Here is an 18,804-nt window from a genome sequence, read left to right as displayed (position 1 = left end):
TAATCTCTTAATTGAAACAATCCTGTGATCTTTTCTTTGTATATGCGGGCAACATTCCTATTCCCTTTATGTGGTGGTAATAACAATGTTAAGGCAAGGGAAATCCATATTGAAACTGCTGTCACCTATGTACTAAAATTACAAAAGAGATTATGCTTATTAAAACTCCAGTCATTTTTTCTTCTCTTTTTTGTGCGACATTGTGAATAAGAACGGACTGATGTTTTTTGACCAAAAGAACGTGATCTCATGTTTAATTGCTCTCAAACAAAGTTTGTAGCAGTTATATTAGTCCTGTGGTATTTTTTAATGCAATTTTTTGCTTGACCGATTTTTTGCCTGACCCATTTTTGAAATTTTGTCCTCAAAAACGGGATAAACAGGTAGCGATTGGAGGGTATTAAGTTCTCTTAAAGCCATTAGCCATAAGCCTAAGAATGCAATTCAATAAAAGCTGTTTCGAGGAGACAATTTCATGGTGTGAAGGGCGGCTCTTACATAAAAAGTTGACCTCTCTCAGTCCCCGCACCATAGGGATTGAAAACTATTTTGGTAATATCTTATCAACCTGGGGTGCTCATCATACAAATTTCTTAGTAGTCTTACTAGGTCATATATGATTCCTAGTAATCATACTAGGTCATATATGATTTGTATGATTTCTTAGTGGCCATCGAAGTATCACACAACATATCCAACTTAACACTAAAAAGCCTAATTTATTACACCCTAAACAACTGATTCCAAAAAACTCGATCAATGCAGCCATTGTTTAAGAAAAAAATGTTCCTTAGGTCCTGGCTTATCGGGGACTTGCCCCTTTCTAAATTTGTGCTAGCATTGTTTTTTTTCTTGTGCTCTTTTGTTCCGGCTTATCTGGGTCAACCCGCCCTTTTGTTTCTTTAGTCCTTTTCGCTTTCCTGTTTGTGTTGTTTAGGTCCCGGCTTATCTGGGACCCAACTCTTTTCTTGTTTTGTGCTACCGTAGCATTTTTCTTGTGCTGATTAGATCCCGGCTTATCTGGGACACCCCGCCTTTTTGTTCCTTTACTCCTTTTCGTTTTCCCGTTTGTGTTGTTTAGGTTCCGGCTTATCTGGGACCCACCTTCTCTAATTTTGTGCTACCGTTGCTTTTTTTCTTGTGCTGTTTTGATCCCGGCTTATCTGGGGCACCCCGCCCTATTGTTTTTTTTTACTCATTTTGTTTTCCTGTTTGTGTTGTTTAGATCCCGGCTTATCTGGGACGAGCCACGTTAACTTTCATGTTTTGGCTGAACCTGAGCTCCCCTTTTCTTTTGCGAGATGCACGATTTGATTGTTTTTGGTGCCCCGGTAGCCAGCAGTTGCTACAGTTGCATCGAAATCATTCATCGAGCGCCTCTCATGTTCTCTCCTCCTTGTGTTCTATAGGTCTCGGCTTATCTGAGACTTTCCCCTGTGTGTGATTTCTTAATAGTATTTATGATCCTTGTATGACTACTAAGAAATCATATATGATCCATTTATGACTACTAATAAATCAATTATGATCCTTGTATGGCTACTAGAGAATCATATATGATCCTTGTATGACTACTAAGAAATCATGCATGATACTTTTTTGACTTCTTATTAGTCATACAGGGATCATATATGATTTCCTAGTAGTCATACAAGGATCATATCTGATTTCCTAGTAGTCATACAAGGATCATATATGATTTCTTAGTAGTCATACAAGGATCATAAGCGATTTGATAAGTCATAGGTCGGCTTGCAGTGGTTTCAATGGGTATGCTATCGGTTTTCGAATGCTTGCGATCTACGAGCAGTATTACCTAACATTTATGATTTCCTTGATTTCATACAAGGATCATGTATGATTTCCTAGTAGTCATACAAGGATCGTACTAGGAAATAAGTTGTGATTTGTATGACATCATATATGATCCTGGTATGATTACTAAGAAGTGGCGATCTGGGAAGTAAAACTGACTTTTTAATTTTCCAAATTAAAAAGTCAGTTTTATCCATTGGGGATATGTTGTTCGCTTAATTGTAATGATGTTCAGCCGTGATTGAGACAGAGTTCCAACAGATGCTAGAAGTGTGGTCCTTCTTCAGTTATGTGAAACTGCAGAAGAAGACCTTCATCATCCTCACCTTCAATTGGCTCATTTACATTATTGCCACTTTGGAAAAAATTGCAGGACGCGAGCTGATGCGAGATACAGGTGGGTGGGATCAGTACATCCCCGGGTGAAGTCCCCAATCGAAGTGACAATTCTGATCGGCCCATTGTTTAACGTACATAGTGCATCCTGCGCACGAATTGCACATCAAATTCTGGACAAGTCTGGAACTTATCTGATTAGAGGTCACTGCAGTTTAGGATTGTCTGATCACAGGTCATTTTGATCTAGCACCTCAACCTGGGAAGCGAGAGCCGAAACCATAAATTTCGCATCGGGATAAATTAATGGGATTGAGGGTAATTAAGAACCCATGCGCTAACAAAAGTAAGGAAATTCGCTTGAAGAGATCAAATTTACATGGTCTAAGAAACCAGTCTTTACAGATTAAAACGGCTATTTGTCAAAATAACCGTGTGTTCCCAAAATAACTACTGTGTTTATTCAAAAATTACAATATTAAACAAAATTTCAATTTATTTCTTTGTTTAATAGCCGCCCTCGGTTCTAGGGGAAAAAACCACGGACAAAAACACTTAATTTTTATAAAAAATGAACCGCCAAGGAAATAGATACCCATTCTAAAATTCAATTCGATTGTTTAATTGCTCTCAAAACGAAGTTTGTAGCAATTTTATTAGTCCTGTCGGTCTTTTTTTATGCGATTTTTCGCTTGACCGATTTTTCGTATGACGCTTTTGACTTTTCATCCTCAATAATGGGATAAACTGGTAGCGCCCAGTGGGCATTAAGTGCTTTTAGAGCCTTTCAGGTTTGTTTCAGCTCAAACTGTTTTGGAGACTTATACTTATACTTATCGTGTGAAGGGCGGTTCATAGAGGTTGAAGACACCACCACTGTTGACCCCCCTTTATTGTCCCCCACCCCCCCCCCCCCCATCAACCACTGGTGAAACACCACCCCCTGGCTATCTACTGACGAACAACCGCTTGCTAAAAACGCAAATTTATACTATTTTGCAATTTTTTTCAAGCTTTTTGAAAATCTTTGACAGTTTTTGATTTTTATCAGTCCTAGATGTCAAGGAACCTCCTTTCGGTTTGAATAATAGGTTACTGTATAGTTTCTAGTGGTAATGGAATGGTTTCAACATTTTAACATCACGAAATTTAGCTTTTTTTTTGTTGAAAAAACGTGCAATTTTTTTCAAATTATTTTTGACATTTTTTACCTTATTCAGGTCTTCCCAATCCCAGGGTCCATAAAACATCCCAAAGGGTTTGATAATAAGTTAGTGACGATTTTTTTGGCCATGGTGTAGTTTTTCAACTTTTTAATGTCACATATTCTAGAAGTTTTTTGATAAAACTTGCTTTTTCTCAAACTTTTTTTGAAAATTTTTGTCGTTTTTTTCTAGATTTTCAGCCTCAAGAGCCAAGGAATCCTCTGCGTTTTAAAAATAAGTTACTGTATAATTTCTAGATTAAATGGAATGTCTTGCAAGATTTTAACATCACGAATTTTAGCATTCTTTTTTTTACAAAACTTTCAACTTTTCAGTTTTTGACATTTATATTCATTATTCAGGTTTTTTGAGCCTAAGGGGTCAAAAAATCTCCATTAAAGTTTGATAATAAGTTACTGCAAAAATTTTGTTGGTCATGGGTTAAATTTTAACTCTTTAATATCACAAATTTTACCAATTTTTTGAATATAACTAGCTGTTTTTCAAAATATTGTCATTTTTTAGGTTTCTCTAGCCTCATGAGCCATAGCACTTCCTCTAGGGTTTGATAAAATGTTATTGCATAGTCTACAGATGTAATGGAATGTTCTTCACGATTTTAATATGGAGAATTAAAACAATATTTAAAAAAAATTGCGATTTTTTAACGTTTTTGAATTTTTTCTGGCAGCAGAGACTCCAAGGTTTGATAATCAGCTGGGATCTCCTCCAAGTTTTGATAATAAGGTTCTGCATAGTTTCTAGAGTTAATGGGATGGTGATCAACTTTTTTTTGTTTACAGTTTTTGTAATTTTTGGACAAAATTTATAATTCTCAGATTTTTGAAAAAGTTTTATGTTCCAAGTGTATGGATCTTTACGAGCCTGTGAAACTATTTCAGGCTTGAAACAGGGATACCAAATAGTCTCTTGAGAAAAGGAAATATCTGTTAATTGTTTAATATTTGTTGTTCCAATAATTAGTTCCAGGTGTTTTTACTACCTTTTGGTTGAATAGCTTTTAATTTCGAATTGTCTTTATTAGAGAAAATTGAGCAATTTTAAGCAAATATACCAGATTTTGTTTGATTTTCTAGTTTTTCCTCTATTCTGATTTTGTGCTTCCCGCTATAGTTTTTCTTGTGCAATCTTTAATTTAGATCCTTTTCATAGCTGATGCTACTGAAATATGCCAGTCTACGCTAGAGAGGGAGCACCCGTCAATGAATTGAAAATTCAAGTTTTATTACTTTTTCAGGTTTTTGGTTTCTTTTTTACTGCTGTTTGTCTTATCGCTGCCATGTAGTGGATGTGTGAATGCTGGATCCGCAGAAACAAAAATTGATTCTTTCCTAATAAAATGGTTGGTATGAGGGATATTGCTTTTTTTGTAGATAATGTGATAACAGAGTTTGTATTATTTTTTTCACTTTGGCGTCCACTTCTTTTCTGTTTCGTCGGTTTTCTGTTTATGAAAAGTTTTTAAGGGTTTTTCTGCATAACAACTAACGATAGCACAAAGCGTTTTGACAATAAGTGTTTAAGAGTCGCAACTTGAAAAGAATTTTTTGTCAGATGGTTTGTTGTTAGATACCGTTCAATCGTTAATTTTGCTGTCATTGCTTAACAATGATTTATATCAATAAAGAGGTGGATAATGATGTCATTTTTGAGTCAATCATAAAATTCTTTTGGCTATGTTCTATTGCAGCTGGTTGAAAGAGGGATAGAACTGAGGTGCGCAAAAATTTCCGTCAGCCAGCAAAATATTGTCCAAATGCGACAAGAAGATGTTTTGTTCAGTTTTTTCAGCTAATGTGAATAGTATGCTAATTTGGAAGTTCATTTTTTTCATACACATTTGGTACTTTATTCCAGTTCAAAACGTTTTTCTTCATGTCGGCATAAAAATCGTCAATTTGTTTAAATAGTTTTTGTTTGTCTTTTCTACAAAGCCAACCAAGTTTTTAGTTTATTTTGACTTGCGTATGGTTTTGCCAGCTTTATAACGCTCTCATTTAACGATAATTTTTTGGTATTAATTTTTATTTATTATTTGAGATAGATCATCTTTCTGAGATAATTCTGAAACTTTATCGGCTTTTCTTTCGTAAGACCTCGTAACAGATTTTCATAATTTTTGAAAACAAACGGAAGTGATGACTATAGTCACGTCGAAACAGCAGCGCAAAAATTGAGTGGTTTTGCTATATGAAATTGTTTTGGTTTAATTTTAGACTAGTGCTGAAACAGTAATTTTTCTTCAAAAAAATATTTTCCGCCTAGTCATTTTTTGTTCACATTCAGCTATATGACTCTGATTCTTTCGTATTTTATATCTAAATGCGTTTTTTATTCCCTTTATAATCCATTCCAGGTCCTGTTTTTGTTTAGTGAATGAAGTCTTGCTCAATTGAAGATTGTAACTTGTCCTTCAATATTTTATCTTCGATATGAATTGTTTTGTCTTGGTGCACTATCTCTTTAAGATCTGCGCATATTTTTTTCTGCTCTTTCACATCAATCAGATGTGAAAATAAAGTAGTTATTTCAATCACGCTCGGATAGTAAAGGGAGTGGAAAAAGGAGTAGCCCTCTAGGCATAATTGTTTTCAATCTACCTTTAAAGTGGAGAGAGAAATTGGTGTTTGAACAGAATTTCGAAGTGTTTTAATGAGATTTTTTTTCAAGTGTGATGATTGGACGCCTCTTTGCAACGTCTCTTCTTTTGTTTGTTTTTAAAGTGAAACATTTTTTTCAAAACGCGACAATCTGTAATTATTTCCGGTTCCTCATCCGTCAGCTAATGCTTTTTGTAAGTTCAACATTATTTGCTGACATGAGATATCTGTTTTTACAATCCAATAATCGGGTTGTAATGGTGCTCTGTCCTTTTTTATTTTGCGAGATGTTTTTACACATTTTTCTTCAAAATTTTGAGCTTTCGAAACGGCATAAACAGGTAAAACTCAGTGGGCATCAAGTTTCATTAGAGGTGCCTGGCTGCATTTGGTAGTTTTAGCAATTTCTTGATAAAATTCATATTTTTTTCAATATTTCTAGAAAGTAATATCATATTCCAAAAGTACTATCCAGTGAAACTCTTTAAGGTTTGAACAAGTTTTTGGGAGCAAGGAAATGGTTCTAAAGATGCCATTATCACAAATTTTAGCAAGATTTCCTTGAAATTTGTGATTGCTTTTAAATTCTTTGAATTTTTTTGTCATTTTCTGAATCTAGGGACCTTTAAAGATCAACGCAACTTTTTTAGGTCTTGAAGTTGTTTTATATAGGGCAATTCCACAGACCAAAACAAGGTTTTGTTTCCGCAAAATTTAAAAACTTTCATTAATTTTTGCAATTGTTATTTTTTTTGAAGCATTTATCATTTTTTTCGAGTTCATATACCTTGAAAGGGTACTAATTCTTTTTCACGCCTTGTGCGTGAGTTAATGAGTATAATTATTTAATCCCACTTGCCCTTCAGGGAGTAGCTTCAAGTGTTTTAGCAATGATTTTTTTTATTAGTTCGTAGGATTATTTTAGTTTCTCAACTTTAGAGATTCTGTCTTTTTTACTGGGATCATTCAATTGATCTGCTAGTCATTGCTCCTCAGTTTTCATTCAATTAATTGGTTCGTTTTACAGGGTTTGTCCCTCTATGTTTTTTTTTTCATTTTTGTTGTTTTTTTGTGTCTCATCACTTGATATCCTTAATGATCAGTCTCAATATTTTCTACTGAGGCTGTGATATCCCTGACTGTAGAGATACAATTCGTGTCACCAATCCACTTAGAATTAGATGAATGGATTCGAGATGCGAATCCAAGTTTTACTGAGTTGTGGGATTACCACTTTTAGATTTACTTAGCAATCGTGCTGCGATCGCACACAAATTAGTGAGAGTGGAATTCCTCCTCAAATCCGATAGGATCTCGATTAGTGCAAAACAGAATAGATTGAATGCAACTGAATTCAGTAATAAGATTCTAAAGAATGAATAAATAATCAAAAGTGGGGGATATGAACAATCTGAAATATTGACTTTTTAGTCGGCGGTAAATTACTTGTAGGTGAACTATGACTTATAGCCTGACAAGGGCAAACATAAAATAATTTAGTACAAATTAATAAACATGAACTTGATATGGTACAACCATGCCACATATCCTTGGCTCGAGCAAAATTTTAAACTGTAACAGTGTAAAATTTATGATAATATTAACATATGTACTGGTTATTATAAATAATAAGAATTGTGAGCAACAACAGATAAGTGACGAAGGAACAGTGGAAAGGAGGTTCAAATGCAGGAGGAAACGAAATCAATGCAAACTTTCAACATTTACGGTAAAATATATGCATGCAATATAAATTAAGGCACAATCGCGATGCAAATACCGCAAAATTAATAACGCAGAAAATATGGTTACATGAGCAACATCAATTTTAACTAAAGTATATTTAACACGAACACAGTTATTTAGCGAACACAAACACGAAATGAATGGAAAAGTGATACGAATTCATATTTAAATGAACAATTACAGAATTGAAATTTGAACAATTTAACAATTTTAATCTAAAAGTTTTAACTCAAATTTGGTTTTCTGCGTCAAAGACGCTCATACTAATTTCTCGTGAATAGTCCTCATATTCTTAGCTCTCAGGAGACCATGTTCCCACTGGAGGAGGTGCAGGAGGGCTCACTACTTGCAGCTCGTAATGTGTATCAGGAACAGGGGGCTGTGCTGCTTCTTCCTGAATGATAGTCTCTATAACGGGATTCGTTGGTTTTTGTTTCTTGGAAACAGGAGCGGCTGAATCATCACTTATTGAGCACACCGAAATCTCAAATCCGAAGTAATCGGGAGCGCGGCGAGTACGTTTATTTCGAGAGGTTGAGGGGGAAGCAACAGATGATGTCACTGAGGAGGCAGCAACAGACGAGGCATTGGATGTGTTCAAAGTTGCAGACGTATTTCGAGAACGCTTTACTCCTGCTTGGGGCTTTCGAGGTTTTCGAGACGCCATTGCCTTAGAAATGTTGCTATTCGAGACTCCCGATGCTGCATCAGATTGGGTTGGTCGATGGCGGATTTTAATCTCTCCGCGGAATTTCTTCTTTAATTCCTTTGTGTGTTGAGAAATCTTCTCCTCCGTAGTTTTCTCATATGGAAGAGGTCGTCGTTTGGCGTATTCCCATAGATCTATATTTCGTTCGGCGCGGGTGCTTAATTTAACAATATCACTGTTTCTGACACAGACTTCGGGTACTCCTGGTTCCTTAATAACCGTAGTGGTATCAGATGTGCGGACAACTGTACTACCCGGGGCCAGGGTTTCCCATATTCCGCGAAGGTCCCGTTTGGAGCGCTTTGTTGCTTTTCGAGCCAGTTTAAGATCCAGTGACTGCTCTGTCTGTGGAATAGGATTGTTCAGTTTGGGATGCATGATGAAACGGGAGATAGATTTATTTTGATCCCCATTATAGCGGCGTCCCGCGTCTACCTGTGCTTTCTGCATCGCCTCTTGGATCAAAATATCTCTTCGATCCCCCGTCACCCATCCATTTTCGTCCAAGTAATCTTCAACAGGGACGGTATCGGTATCTAAATAGTGGTGAAGAATGTTTTCACTTGATAGATTAGATGATTTGGGTAGTGTACTTATATTACTTAGTGGTGTGTTTGGCTTTCTTCCAAAATGTGCTTGGAAAGGTTTTACGTTTGTTGTCTTTTGTTTACATATACGTAATTGATATATTATTGACTTTATTGCTTCTTTAATTGTGACTGTTTTATTTCTATTGTCTAATTTCATGCAGCTTAAGCGTCTTTTAATAGTTTGTATCAAACGCTCCACTAATCCTATAGCTCTATGATCGTTTGCAGGGGCAGTGAGTATGTTAATATTATGTTGTTTACAAAAACTGTTTTTAACTTTATAACCTATTAGACAACGTGCTTGATCTAATCTAATGTTTCGGGGAACACCGTGGATTTGAATGTAGTCGTCTAAAAATTTAAGAGCAATTGGTCCATTAGCTTTGCCAAATACTTCTACAGTGGGATATTTAGAAAAACGATCAATACATGCAAGGAAATAAAAATCGTGATCTTTTTCATTTGTGATAGGTCCTCCAAAGTCAGTTTGTTTTTTTTCATTAGGCTCTGTACATGGTAGCAAAGGTTTCCATTTAGACGCCGGAATAACAGGCTTAAGATTCTTACCAATATCAGTACAAGGCTTGCACTGAGCCGCTTTGTTCAATATTTCTCGGTGCATACACGGCCAGAACGCGTATTGCCCGAGCGTTATCATGCCCCAACTTCCCGGATGTGTCAAGTGGAGGCTTTCCAAGACAGCGTCCTGAATGGAGTGCGGGATTGCTACTCGTTCGTCCACGCAAACACAGCCCGAGCGGACATGTAGGTCTCTCCAGTAGGAGAACAGGTAAGTATTCACTTCCTTACATCTTTGAGGATCATTTTGAAGAATGCAGTCACGTACTTCCTTCAGGACTGCATCCTTACTGGTGAGAACCGCCAAGAAGCCCTTCGTGAAGAGTTGCGTGAGATTGTTCTCGAAGACCTCTTCTTTTGACAGGTCCAAGTTTGGGGAAGTTTGGCCTTCATTAGACGATCTGGTAGTATTCAATGCGGAATTAGGGGTAGACTGAAACGTGACCCGGCTGTGTGTAGGAGGTGTTTGCGGGTTAGATGCTGAGCTGCTCATCGTGTGATTGTGGATTGAATGGATATGAGATGTGTTTGATTGAGTATTGAGATGTGTTTGGATTTGAATTGGCGTTGTACTAGTAGTAGAAGTAGACTGGACTTGTGCTGCGTTTGCAGAGTCTTCAAGAAGCAACTGAGTTGTATTACGATTAATGGCAGAAAGCAATTTGGAATAGTTTGTTGAGCGAGGATGCGAGGCACGTGTGGAATGTGTGTGAGTGACGCTGTTAAAGTGCTGCGATTGACAGGTTTGTGGTGAGGTATTTACATAAAATGCAGCAATAGCGTCGCGAATGCGGGTAATTGTTGCTACCGCAAATTCCTCGTCATATTTGTTTGTAACTTTTGCTTCTTGATTTGGTTGGCGAGAAATATAATCTACCAGCCCCATTTTTGCACCAGGTATATGTTCGATATTAAAATCAAAAGGTAAAAGACGATCGATCCAGCGTGTTAATCTACTATTATAATATTTATTAGACCTATATTCTTTCATAATTGAAAGTAATGCTCGATGGTCAGTGATAATTGTGAATGATTTGCCAAATAAATAATATTTAAAATATTCTACAGACCACAATACACCTAACAATTCTAGTTCATTAATGCTGTAGCGTTCCTCATTAGAGTTGAGGAAATGAGACGCAAATGCAACTGTATGCCAGCCCGTAGGCGAACGTTGTTCTAATGCTGCTCCTAAACCCGCTCTTGAAGCATCGCATTTGATCCGCGTTTCAAAGTGAGGATTATAATGTGTATTTTCTGTGGCGTTTGCTACTTTATCTTTAATTGCTTGAAAGTGTGTGTCATGTTCAGTGTTCCAAATGAATTTTGTGTTCTTTTTTGGACGAAGGGGATGGCACAATTGAGATAAATTAGGGATGAATTTTCCTAGATAATGAACAGAACCTAAGAAAGATCGAAGTTGTTTTAAGTTTTTAGGTGCTGATAGGGAAGCGATTGCCGCTGTTTTTGACTCAAGTGGAGTTATTCCTGATTGACTAAACTTATGTCCCAGCCATTCAATTTTTGTTTTTTCAAAATGACATTTTGGTAAGTTGATCCGTAAATTACCCTCATCTAATTTCTTTAAACATTTATAGACGAGTTTTATGTGGTCTTCTTTAGAACCACGACTAACTACTATAATGTCATCCAGAAAACAATAAGTATTTTGAAGTCCGACTAAAGTATAATCCATCACTTTTTGGAAAGCTGCTGGCATATCAGCTAAACCGTAAAAACCTGTAATAAAGCGGTATGTTCCAGTTCTCTCACCGCTAATAATATTAAAGTTACAGTGTTGAGCCGTTTCCGGATCTAATATAAGTTGACTGTATGCGTACTTCAAATCCAATGTTGAATAATATGCTGTTTCTTGTGATGCGGATGTATTCAAATTCTGTTGAATTGTGTCAATCAAATTGTCAATATTTGGCATTTGATATTTGTTTTTATGAATAGATTTATTTAAAATTTTGGAATCTAAAGCTAATTTAACTGTTTTATCTCTTTTAGCTGTAATTACTATAAGTGAAATAAAATTTTTGTCTGAGCAACTGTTTAATTTTATGGTGTGTTTTTCGTCAAGTAACTTTTTAAGTTCTATATTAACTAGTGGTTGTAAGTTAATTGGGACTCGTCGTCCTTTTTGATGTGTAGGTGTATATTCATTATGAAATGTTGACTTTACTGAATGTTTTAAAGATTTACCGACACGGGTGATGAGATCTGGAAAATCAAAAGAGATCTGCCTCTTGATTGGACATTGATTTTGATCAATATTTGCAACTTGTTTCAATTGAATAACAGAAAAGCCTAGCTTTGGAAAGAGATCTCGTCCAATGATGGGTCGGTTACCGTCTTCCACTACAGTTACATCAACGCCGGTGGCTATCCAGTCATTACACTTTATTGATGTATTGATTACACCGACAATCTTGATTATATCATTAGAAAAAGTTTTCAGATCATGTATTTCGGTTGACTGTACCCAATAACTTTCGTTGCATTCGGACAACACTGTGTCCGCCAGAATTTTGTTCACAATAGTGCATACGCTTCCCGAATCCTCCAATGCTTTCGTGCTTGTATTACCAACACAAATGACCAAATTTACGGGTTCTACCTCACGAGTGTCGGTTTTGATGGAAATTGCAGCTACACAGTTATCGTTGTAATCATCGTAGTCGGAGTCGTAATTGGCATCGTAGATGCTCTTCTGATGTAGAAGTCTGCTGACATTGTTAACTTGTTCCGCCGCCGTTGCTGAAGTACCTACTGTAGCCGCCTCAGAAACCGAGTCATCTACATAATTTACTCTAGATTTTGGTTAACTGGATTGTTTTGATTTGCGGCAAACTTTTGCAAAGTGGTTAGCAATTCCACAATTTTTACAAGTTTTTCCACGGGCAGAACAGTTTTGTCTATGAGAAGGAGTCCAGCCATAGCCACAATTTGGGCAAATCGTAGGTTTGACGAACTGGTTTGTCGGTGCTCGGGAACTATTCCACGATCCCTGAACATTATTTATCGATTGACTTGAAATTTCATTTGTGGTGGTGGGAGTTGAAGTTCCAGAAATTTTCAATTGGTTTTGTATTCCCATTTCAATGTTCATCGCAACCTCAAGAGCTTTTTTAGCCGTCCGTGTTTCTTTGAGTAGCTCCCTTTGGATCTCGCCATCTTGCATATTAGCTATGAAGACATCCCGAATGATCGACTCCTCGTGACTTCCTAGATCGCAGTTTAGAGACAACTCTCGAAGACACCCGTAGAATTTTTCCACAGGTTCTCCTTTCATTTGTTTTCTAGTGAGAAATGTGTATCGATCAAATGTGACATTTCTTTGCTTAGTGAACACCCTATCAAGGCATTCCCAAAGATCTTTTGTTGTTACTCTATCGATCTGAATACTCGGTTCTTGAGAACCAAATATTCGTCTCCCTTCCATTCCCAAGCTGAGGTATGTTAGAGAGACTGCTTTGCTATCACAATATTTCCAAGGTTTTTCTCCACACAGTATGCCAACAAGTTCTATTTTTTGACATCGATTGAGCCACGAATTTTTGAGCTGTTCAATTCTTGTACGTCGATCTCGTTCACTTTGAGCTGTGCTATTTTCGACATCATCCTCGTAAATAGGTTCTGGGGGTGGTGTGACCTTGTCCGGAGGGTCTTCAAGGAGAATATCAATTGAAATGCCTTCTTTAGCCATGATGGCCAATTTTAGCATGATCTGCCATCTATCCCATCGCAATGGAGTTTCAAGTGTTGGTTTTTCCCAAAAGGGCTCGATTCCCAAGAGTGCACGTTCTTTAGTTGCTGACTGCGCCATGTGATATCCCTGACTGTAGAGATACAATTCGTGTCACAAATCCACTTAGAATAAGATGAATGGATTCGAGATGCGAATCCAAGTTTTACTGAGTTGTGGGATTACCACTTTTAGATTTACTTAGCAATCGTGCTGCGATTGCACACAAATTAGTGAGAGTGGAATTCCTCCTCAAATCCGATAGGATCTCGATTAGTGCAAAACAGAATAGATTGAATGCAACTGAATTCAGTAATAAGATTCTAGAGAATGAATAAATAATCAAAAGTGGGGGATATGAACAATCTGAAATATTGACTTTTTAGTCGGCGGTAAATTACTTGTAGGTGAACTATGACTTATAGCCTGACAAGGGCAAACATAAAATAATTTAGTACAAATTAATAAACATGAACTTAATATGGTACAACCGTACCACAGAGGCATAAACGAATATAAATAAAGATTCGGGGTAATAGCTAGTGATTTTCTTGAGTTAAACGTTTTTTAACAGAAATTTTTTGTTATTTTTTGATTTCTGACTGTATTTGTTGAACTGTTTGATGTTTTATCAGTTAGCCTTCCTAATAACAGGTCTCATAGTTTGAGAAGGAGGTTTAAACAACAACAATTGATTGTTTTATGGCATAGACATTCTCTCAATGACTTATATGCAGCTAGTTTTCAAAAAAAAATGTTATCAAAATTTTAACAATTTTGTTTTTTGTCCTACTTATTGCTGTCCTATCACTCAGTCCTGTTAATGGTAGGCTTTCTTGGTTGCTAATGAGGAGTAAGTCAATTTGATAAGTTATTTGAGTTCTTGGTAATCACGTGTTGACATTGTTTTGAAAAAATAATTGGTTTTTGCGTTTCGCATGCTTTTCGTATATTATGGTCTTATCGCTCAGTTTAAAAAAGAGTTCTCATTAGCTTTCTAGCGCTGCGTAACTGCGGTAATTTTACTGGTCATAATTTAGCCAACAAAATCATTGAGTTTTCAAACCGTTCAAGTAAACTCCGTCAAACCATAGATGCTCTAAAAGATATTTTATGACAGCTAAAATTATACTGTATGATGTGGTTCAGGATTTTGTACGTAATTGGGCTGCTCATTTTTTTGCATTCTATGAATTCTAAAAAACTCCCTTTTGTCAAATTTATTCAGTTTTTGGCCGCTTTTTGTGTTGTCTGTTATTATTTTTTTTTAATTTTTTGAAAATTTTTGAGTTAATCGTTCTTCAAGGGCCAATGAATTTTTTCAGGGCTTGCTGATATAATACAGCACCAATTTCAGAAACAAAATTTGGTTTTCGACATATGTTTGAATTAGGTATATTTAAAGGGTTCAAATTTTGCCTTAGGGGTAAAAGCTTCAAAGTTTTATCAATGATTGTATATTTGTTTAGTTTGTTTCATTGTTTGTTTCTCAATTTTTTGAGATGATTTTGTTTGTGTCTTGGCTGGCATCGTTGAATTGATCTCCTGGTCAGGTAGAGTAATTCTAAGGTTTCCATTCAATTCTTTGAATTGTATTTTAGGACTTGTCCTGCTATGTTTTATTTTTTCTTCTGGGCTTTGTTTTTTGCTTAATTAAGGAAATTCGTTTAATTTAAGATCATGATTTATACTAATATGTTTTTCAGCTCCGGAAGGATTTGGTTCGTATTGTTGCGCTGTTTAGTGGCTGAACAAAATAAAACGCTGAGAGAAGAAATAGTTTTTTTTGCATCAGATGTTTTTGAGAGAGAGCGAGAAATGGAGTTTATTTTTTAAATAGTTTTCTGAGCCAGCAAAATTTCTCTATCTTTGGGATGGCCAACTGCCTACTTCGGGTCCTGTCGCGAGTTATTTTCTCAATGTTATTTACTTTGAATTGCCTTCCTATCAAGTTTTTCGTTTTACAAAAGTCAAGACTTTAACTTTTGTCTCTTGAGTTACCTCGCTCAATGTTTCAACTGATTCACTTTTAATTGAATGCGGAGAATATGGTCAACGTCAAAGGAGCAAAATGAAAAAAACGGGATAAACAGATAAAGCCTGGTCATTAATTCATAGTTCATTAGGTTATCAAATTTCATGAGCGCGATTGCTAGATGACCCTACTACTAAGCTTAATGGCTTTCAGTTCAGAGGCTGAATTAAGTAAATAGTTAGAATCAAACCAAAATTTGTCATCAAATTAGAACACTCTTTGACACTTTCTATCTCTTCTTGTTGTTTTCTTTCTGTTTCAATCCCGATGGTCATCAAACGGTTCAACAACGAATATTTTCCGACAATATGCCTGCTGTGTTAATGATGTCCGCATAAATCTTGAATTATCTGAGCGCTCATGTTATATACTAAATCATGATAAATAACAATCTGCGTGGTCACCATTATTAAATAATCTTGGTTCATCTTGATCCAAAATTCAAATGTTATTGATGTTGGATAAAAATGGCGTTTAGGCAAGAACTGGCAACGTCCGATAGTTGATCTGGGCAGTTCTCTGCTGATGATTCTGATAGTGTGCAAGGGATTCAACAAAAGATTCATCAACAAGCCAGTCTTCATTGTATGCACTTTGGGGTGTGTGTGGTATGGCATTAGACTGGGATTTTGGCTCATCAGAGGATACCCCACAGATTTAGGTTGTTGCTTTATAATTTTTACCTGCTCAGAGTTGTACTACCGTTTCAATCGAAACAAATAAACTGAATGAAACTAAGATCTTTTCACACCGAAAATAACAATACATTTGTTCTGGCAATACAGATATATTTAGAATTTTTTGGAAGCTATTAATAGCCGCCCTCAGCTTCTCAGACGGCGATTATAGCGCTCCCATTTTTTACAATCCAAAGCACTTGCATTGTATTGGTGTGCTGTCTGTTAAGATGTTTTCACGCTTTATTGATGTTTTTAGCTTTCAAAACGAGATAAAAAGGTAATGCTCGGCGGGCATTAAGTTGCAATAGAGGATCAACTGTATTTTGTGATCTTAAATGTGGTTAATGTGATGAAGTCGCTAGGAACGTCTAAAATCAAGGTGAAAGTTTTTGACCACCAAATTGTGTTGTTTTTTGTTACGTTTTGAGAGGTTTTTTTAAACAGGACTTCAATTGATATTTACTTAAGCTCCTAGTAGTCTTGCGCAAGGGTAGCACCCAGAGAGCATTGTTCTCTCAAAGCCTTTCACCTCGCTGATCTCAAAGCATGCAATTCATTGTTTTGGAGACGTGTACTCATTGTGTGAAGAGCAGTACTTTGAGTTTGACCCCGAAGAACACCCCATCCCCAAATTCACCCCTCTCCCACATCTGGCCCCTCACATTTTTTCTCACTATTCACTCGCTCCCCCCCCCCCATTCCCCAACCCTGCACATCGTTCAGGTCGTAAGGAAGGTGGCCCCATGCCAGCCAAAGGCCCCCATCGTTGACCCCATCAACCCCCCGGTGCACCCCACCCCCACCTCATGCCCATTCAATTGAAGTAAAGCTAGCCTCACTAAATCATAACTAGCTACTGACGAAGCCAACTGCTCGCTGGTCGTTTGAGAGCAATTCACCCGACGTTAGTATGTGTTAGAATTGTAATTTTTCAAGTTTTCAAGTGTTTTTGTCATTTTCTGAGTTTTTATATCTCTTTGAGTCAATGAAAGGTTTTTAAAGGCTACAATTGGGTTACTGGATAGTTTTTATTGTCTATGGAAGAGTTTTTAAAATGTTAATGTCATTAATTTTCGAAGACCCATTGGATAGATATCTAATCTAAAGTGTATTAAAAGATTACTGCATAATGTGTAATGCCACTGAAATTGTTCTTAACTTTTTAATATAGAGAATTTTAGTAAAGTCTTTAATAATTAATTTATTTAATAATTATCTTCATTTTCCGAGTTTGTTGACCTTCATAGGCCAGTAAAACGTCTTTTAGGGTTGATATTGAGATCTTGATAGTTTCTTGAGACAAAAAATTAGGCAACATTTCAGCAAAGTTTAAAATTATTTTCAAATTTATAGTTATATAGCAAAAATTAGAATCTTTCAAAAAATTTTTGCAGTTTTAATTTTTTAAAAGTTTTCGCCATTTGTCTAATTTTTCTATCTTCAGTGCCAATAAATACTTTTCACGACTTGTGCTTTAATTTGTGTAACTAAATAGATCAAATTTGGCCTTCAGGTAAAAAATTCAAAAGTTTTAGCAATGATTATAATTTTGTTTACTGTTTAATTGTTTTACTTTCTTTTGAGACTGTTTGTCTTTTTGGCTGGCTTTGTTCAATTGATCTGCTGGTCAACTACAGCAATTCTAAATATTTCATTGAATTCTGGATTTTTTTCAGAACTTGTCCTGCTTTTTTTTAAACTTCTCCGAATAGAAGTTCGTTTTGCTCTTAGTTCGCAGCTTGTTCAACATGAAATCTTTTTGTTTTCTGTAGGCCAGTTTCATTACTCGCTCATTCTTTGCAAAGTGCTTTTAAGCAACAGTTGCTCAGCAAAGCAATCTAAAGTGAGCAGAATCAGTATCGAAGAAAATCAGAATGAAAATCAAAATAAAAGCGGGACAAACCCATGAATACCAATTTTAGATGACCGCTTCTTGAACTTTGTTCTTAACATCTCTTATGCGTTTTGGCATTGATGCTTTCCCCTGCATCCTCTCATTAGGTAGCAGGAGTATGCATAACTGGGAAATCCAATCAAAACAGTTCGCACTTTAAAAATCTCTTTGTAAAACAATCAGTTTGTTTAACAATAAAAAAACAGACAGACCCAAGATACGTGTCGCAGACTTTGGTCTTTGATGCGAACTTTGGTCTCTATGGACTCAAGCTACTTCTGATGAGACATTATTTGTTATAGATTAATGCCATATTGAGCAGACACCCTTAAGCACATCCATCGTCAATGGACATGTTATTACTCCCTCCTCCTCCTCCTCCTCCCCCCCCACCTAACTATCCCCAAACCCCATATATACATATCCCAACCCTCCCCCACAAACAAACACACACACACACACACACACACACACACACACACACATGCAAACACACACGCGCGCACGCACAAACACATCTACCTACCTCCTCCTCCACAACCTACCACACAAACCTACCTATCCCAGCCACCACTGCTCCCCACTTCACCCACACCCAAGAAACATAAGTTCTGCATACATTTTCTCAAAACACCCTTTATGATTTCATCAAGCACTTACTTTATTAATTGCTCTCGAACGAAATTTGAAGCCATAATAGTACGCGTGTTGGTCTTTTTTCTGCAAATTTTTTGCTTGGCAGTTTTTGCATTTTTGTTCTAGATCCTTCTGTGACTTCTCAATTAACGTCAACACGCTTCACGTCCTCATTTTGAGGAATCTCAATTGTTCTCATTGTTTGCT

At 36.5% G+C, this 18,804-nt stretch overlaps 1 protein-coding gene across 3 annotated transcripts in view; it reads left to right on the top strand.

The window, feature by feature from the left end:
• LOC142352983 (uncharacterized) overlaps positions 1-18,804 on the top strand; it is a 57,398-nt gene that overhangs the window by 21,587 nt on the left and 17,007 nt on the right. For 2 of the 3 annotated variants that reach the window (XM_075405154.1, XM_075405169.1), the window contains exons 5-6: positions 2,051-2,212; positions 15,866-16,048. In XM_075405154.1, coding sequence (XP_075261269.1) covers positions 2,051-2,212; positions 15,866-16,048 — 345 coding nt within the window. The remainder of the gene's footprint in view (positions 1-2,050; positions 2,213-15,865; positions 16,049-18,804) is intronic. The other variant, XM_075405162.1, reaches the window with a different exon arrangement.

The sequence above is a fragment of the Convolutriloba macropyga genome, chromosome 1 (genome assembly GCF_964194025.1).
Source record: "Convolutriloba macropyga chromosome 1, txConMacr16.3, whole genome shotgun sequence".
Lineage (NCBI taxonomy): Eukaryota > Metazoa > Xenacoelomorpha > Acoela > Convolutidae > Convolutriloba > Convolutriloba macropyga.
Note: the sequence above shows the minus strand (reverse complement) of the source record. Positions and strands in the feature narration are given on the sequence as shown.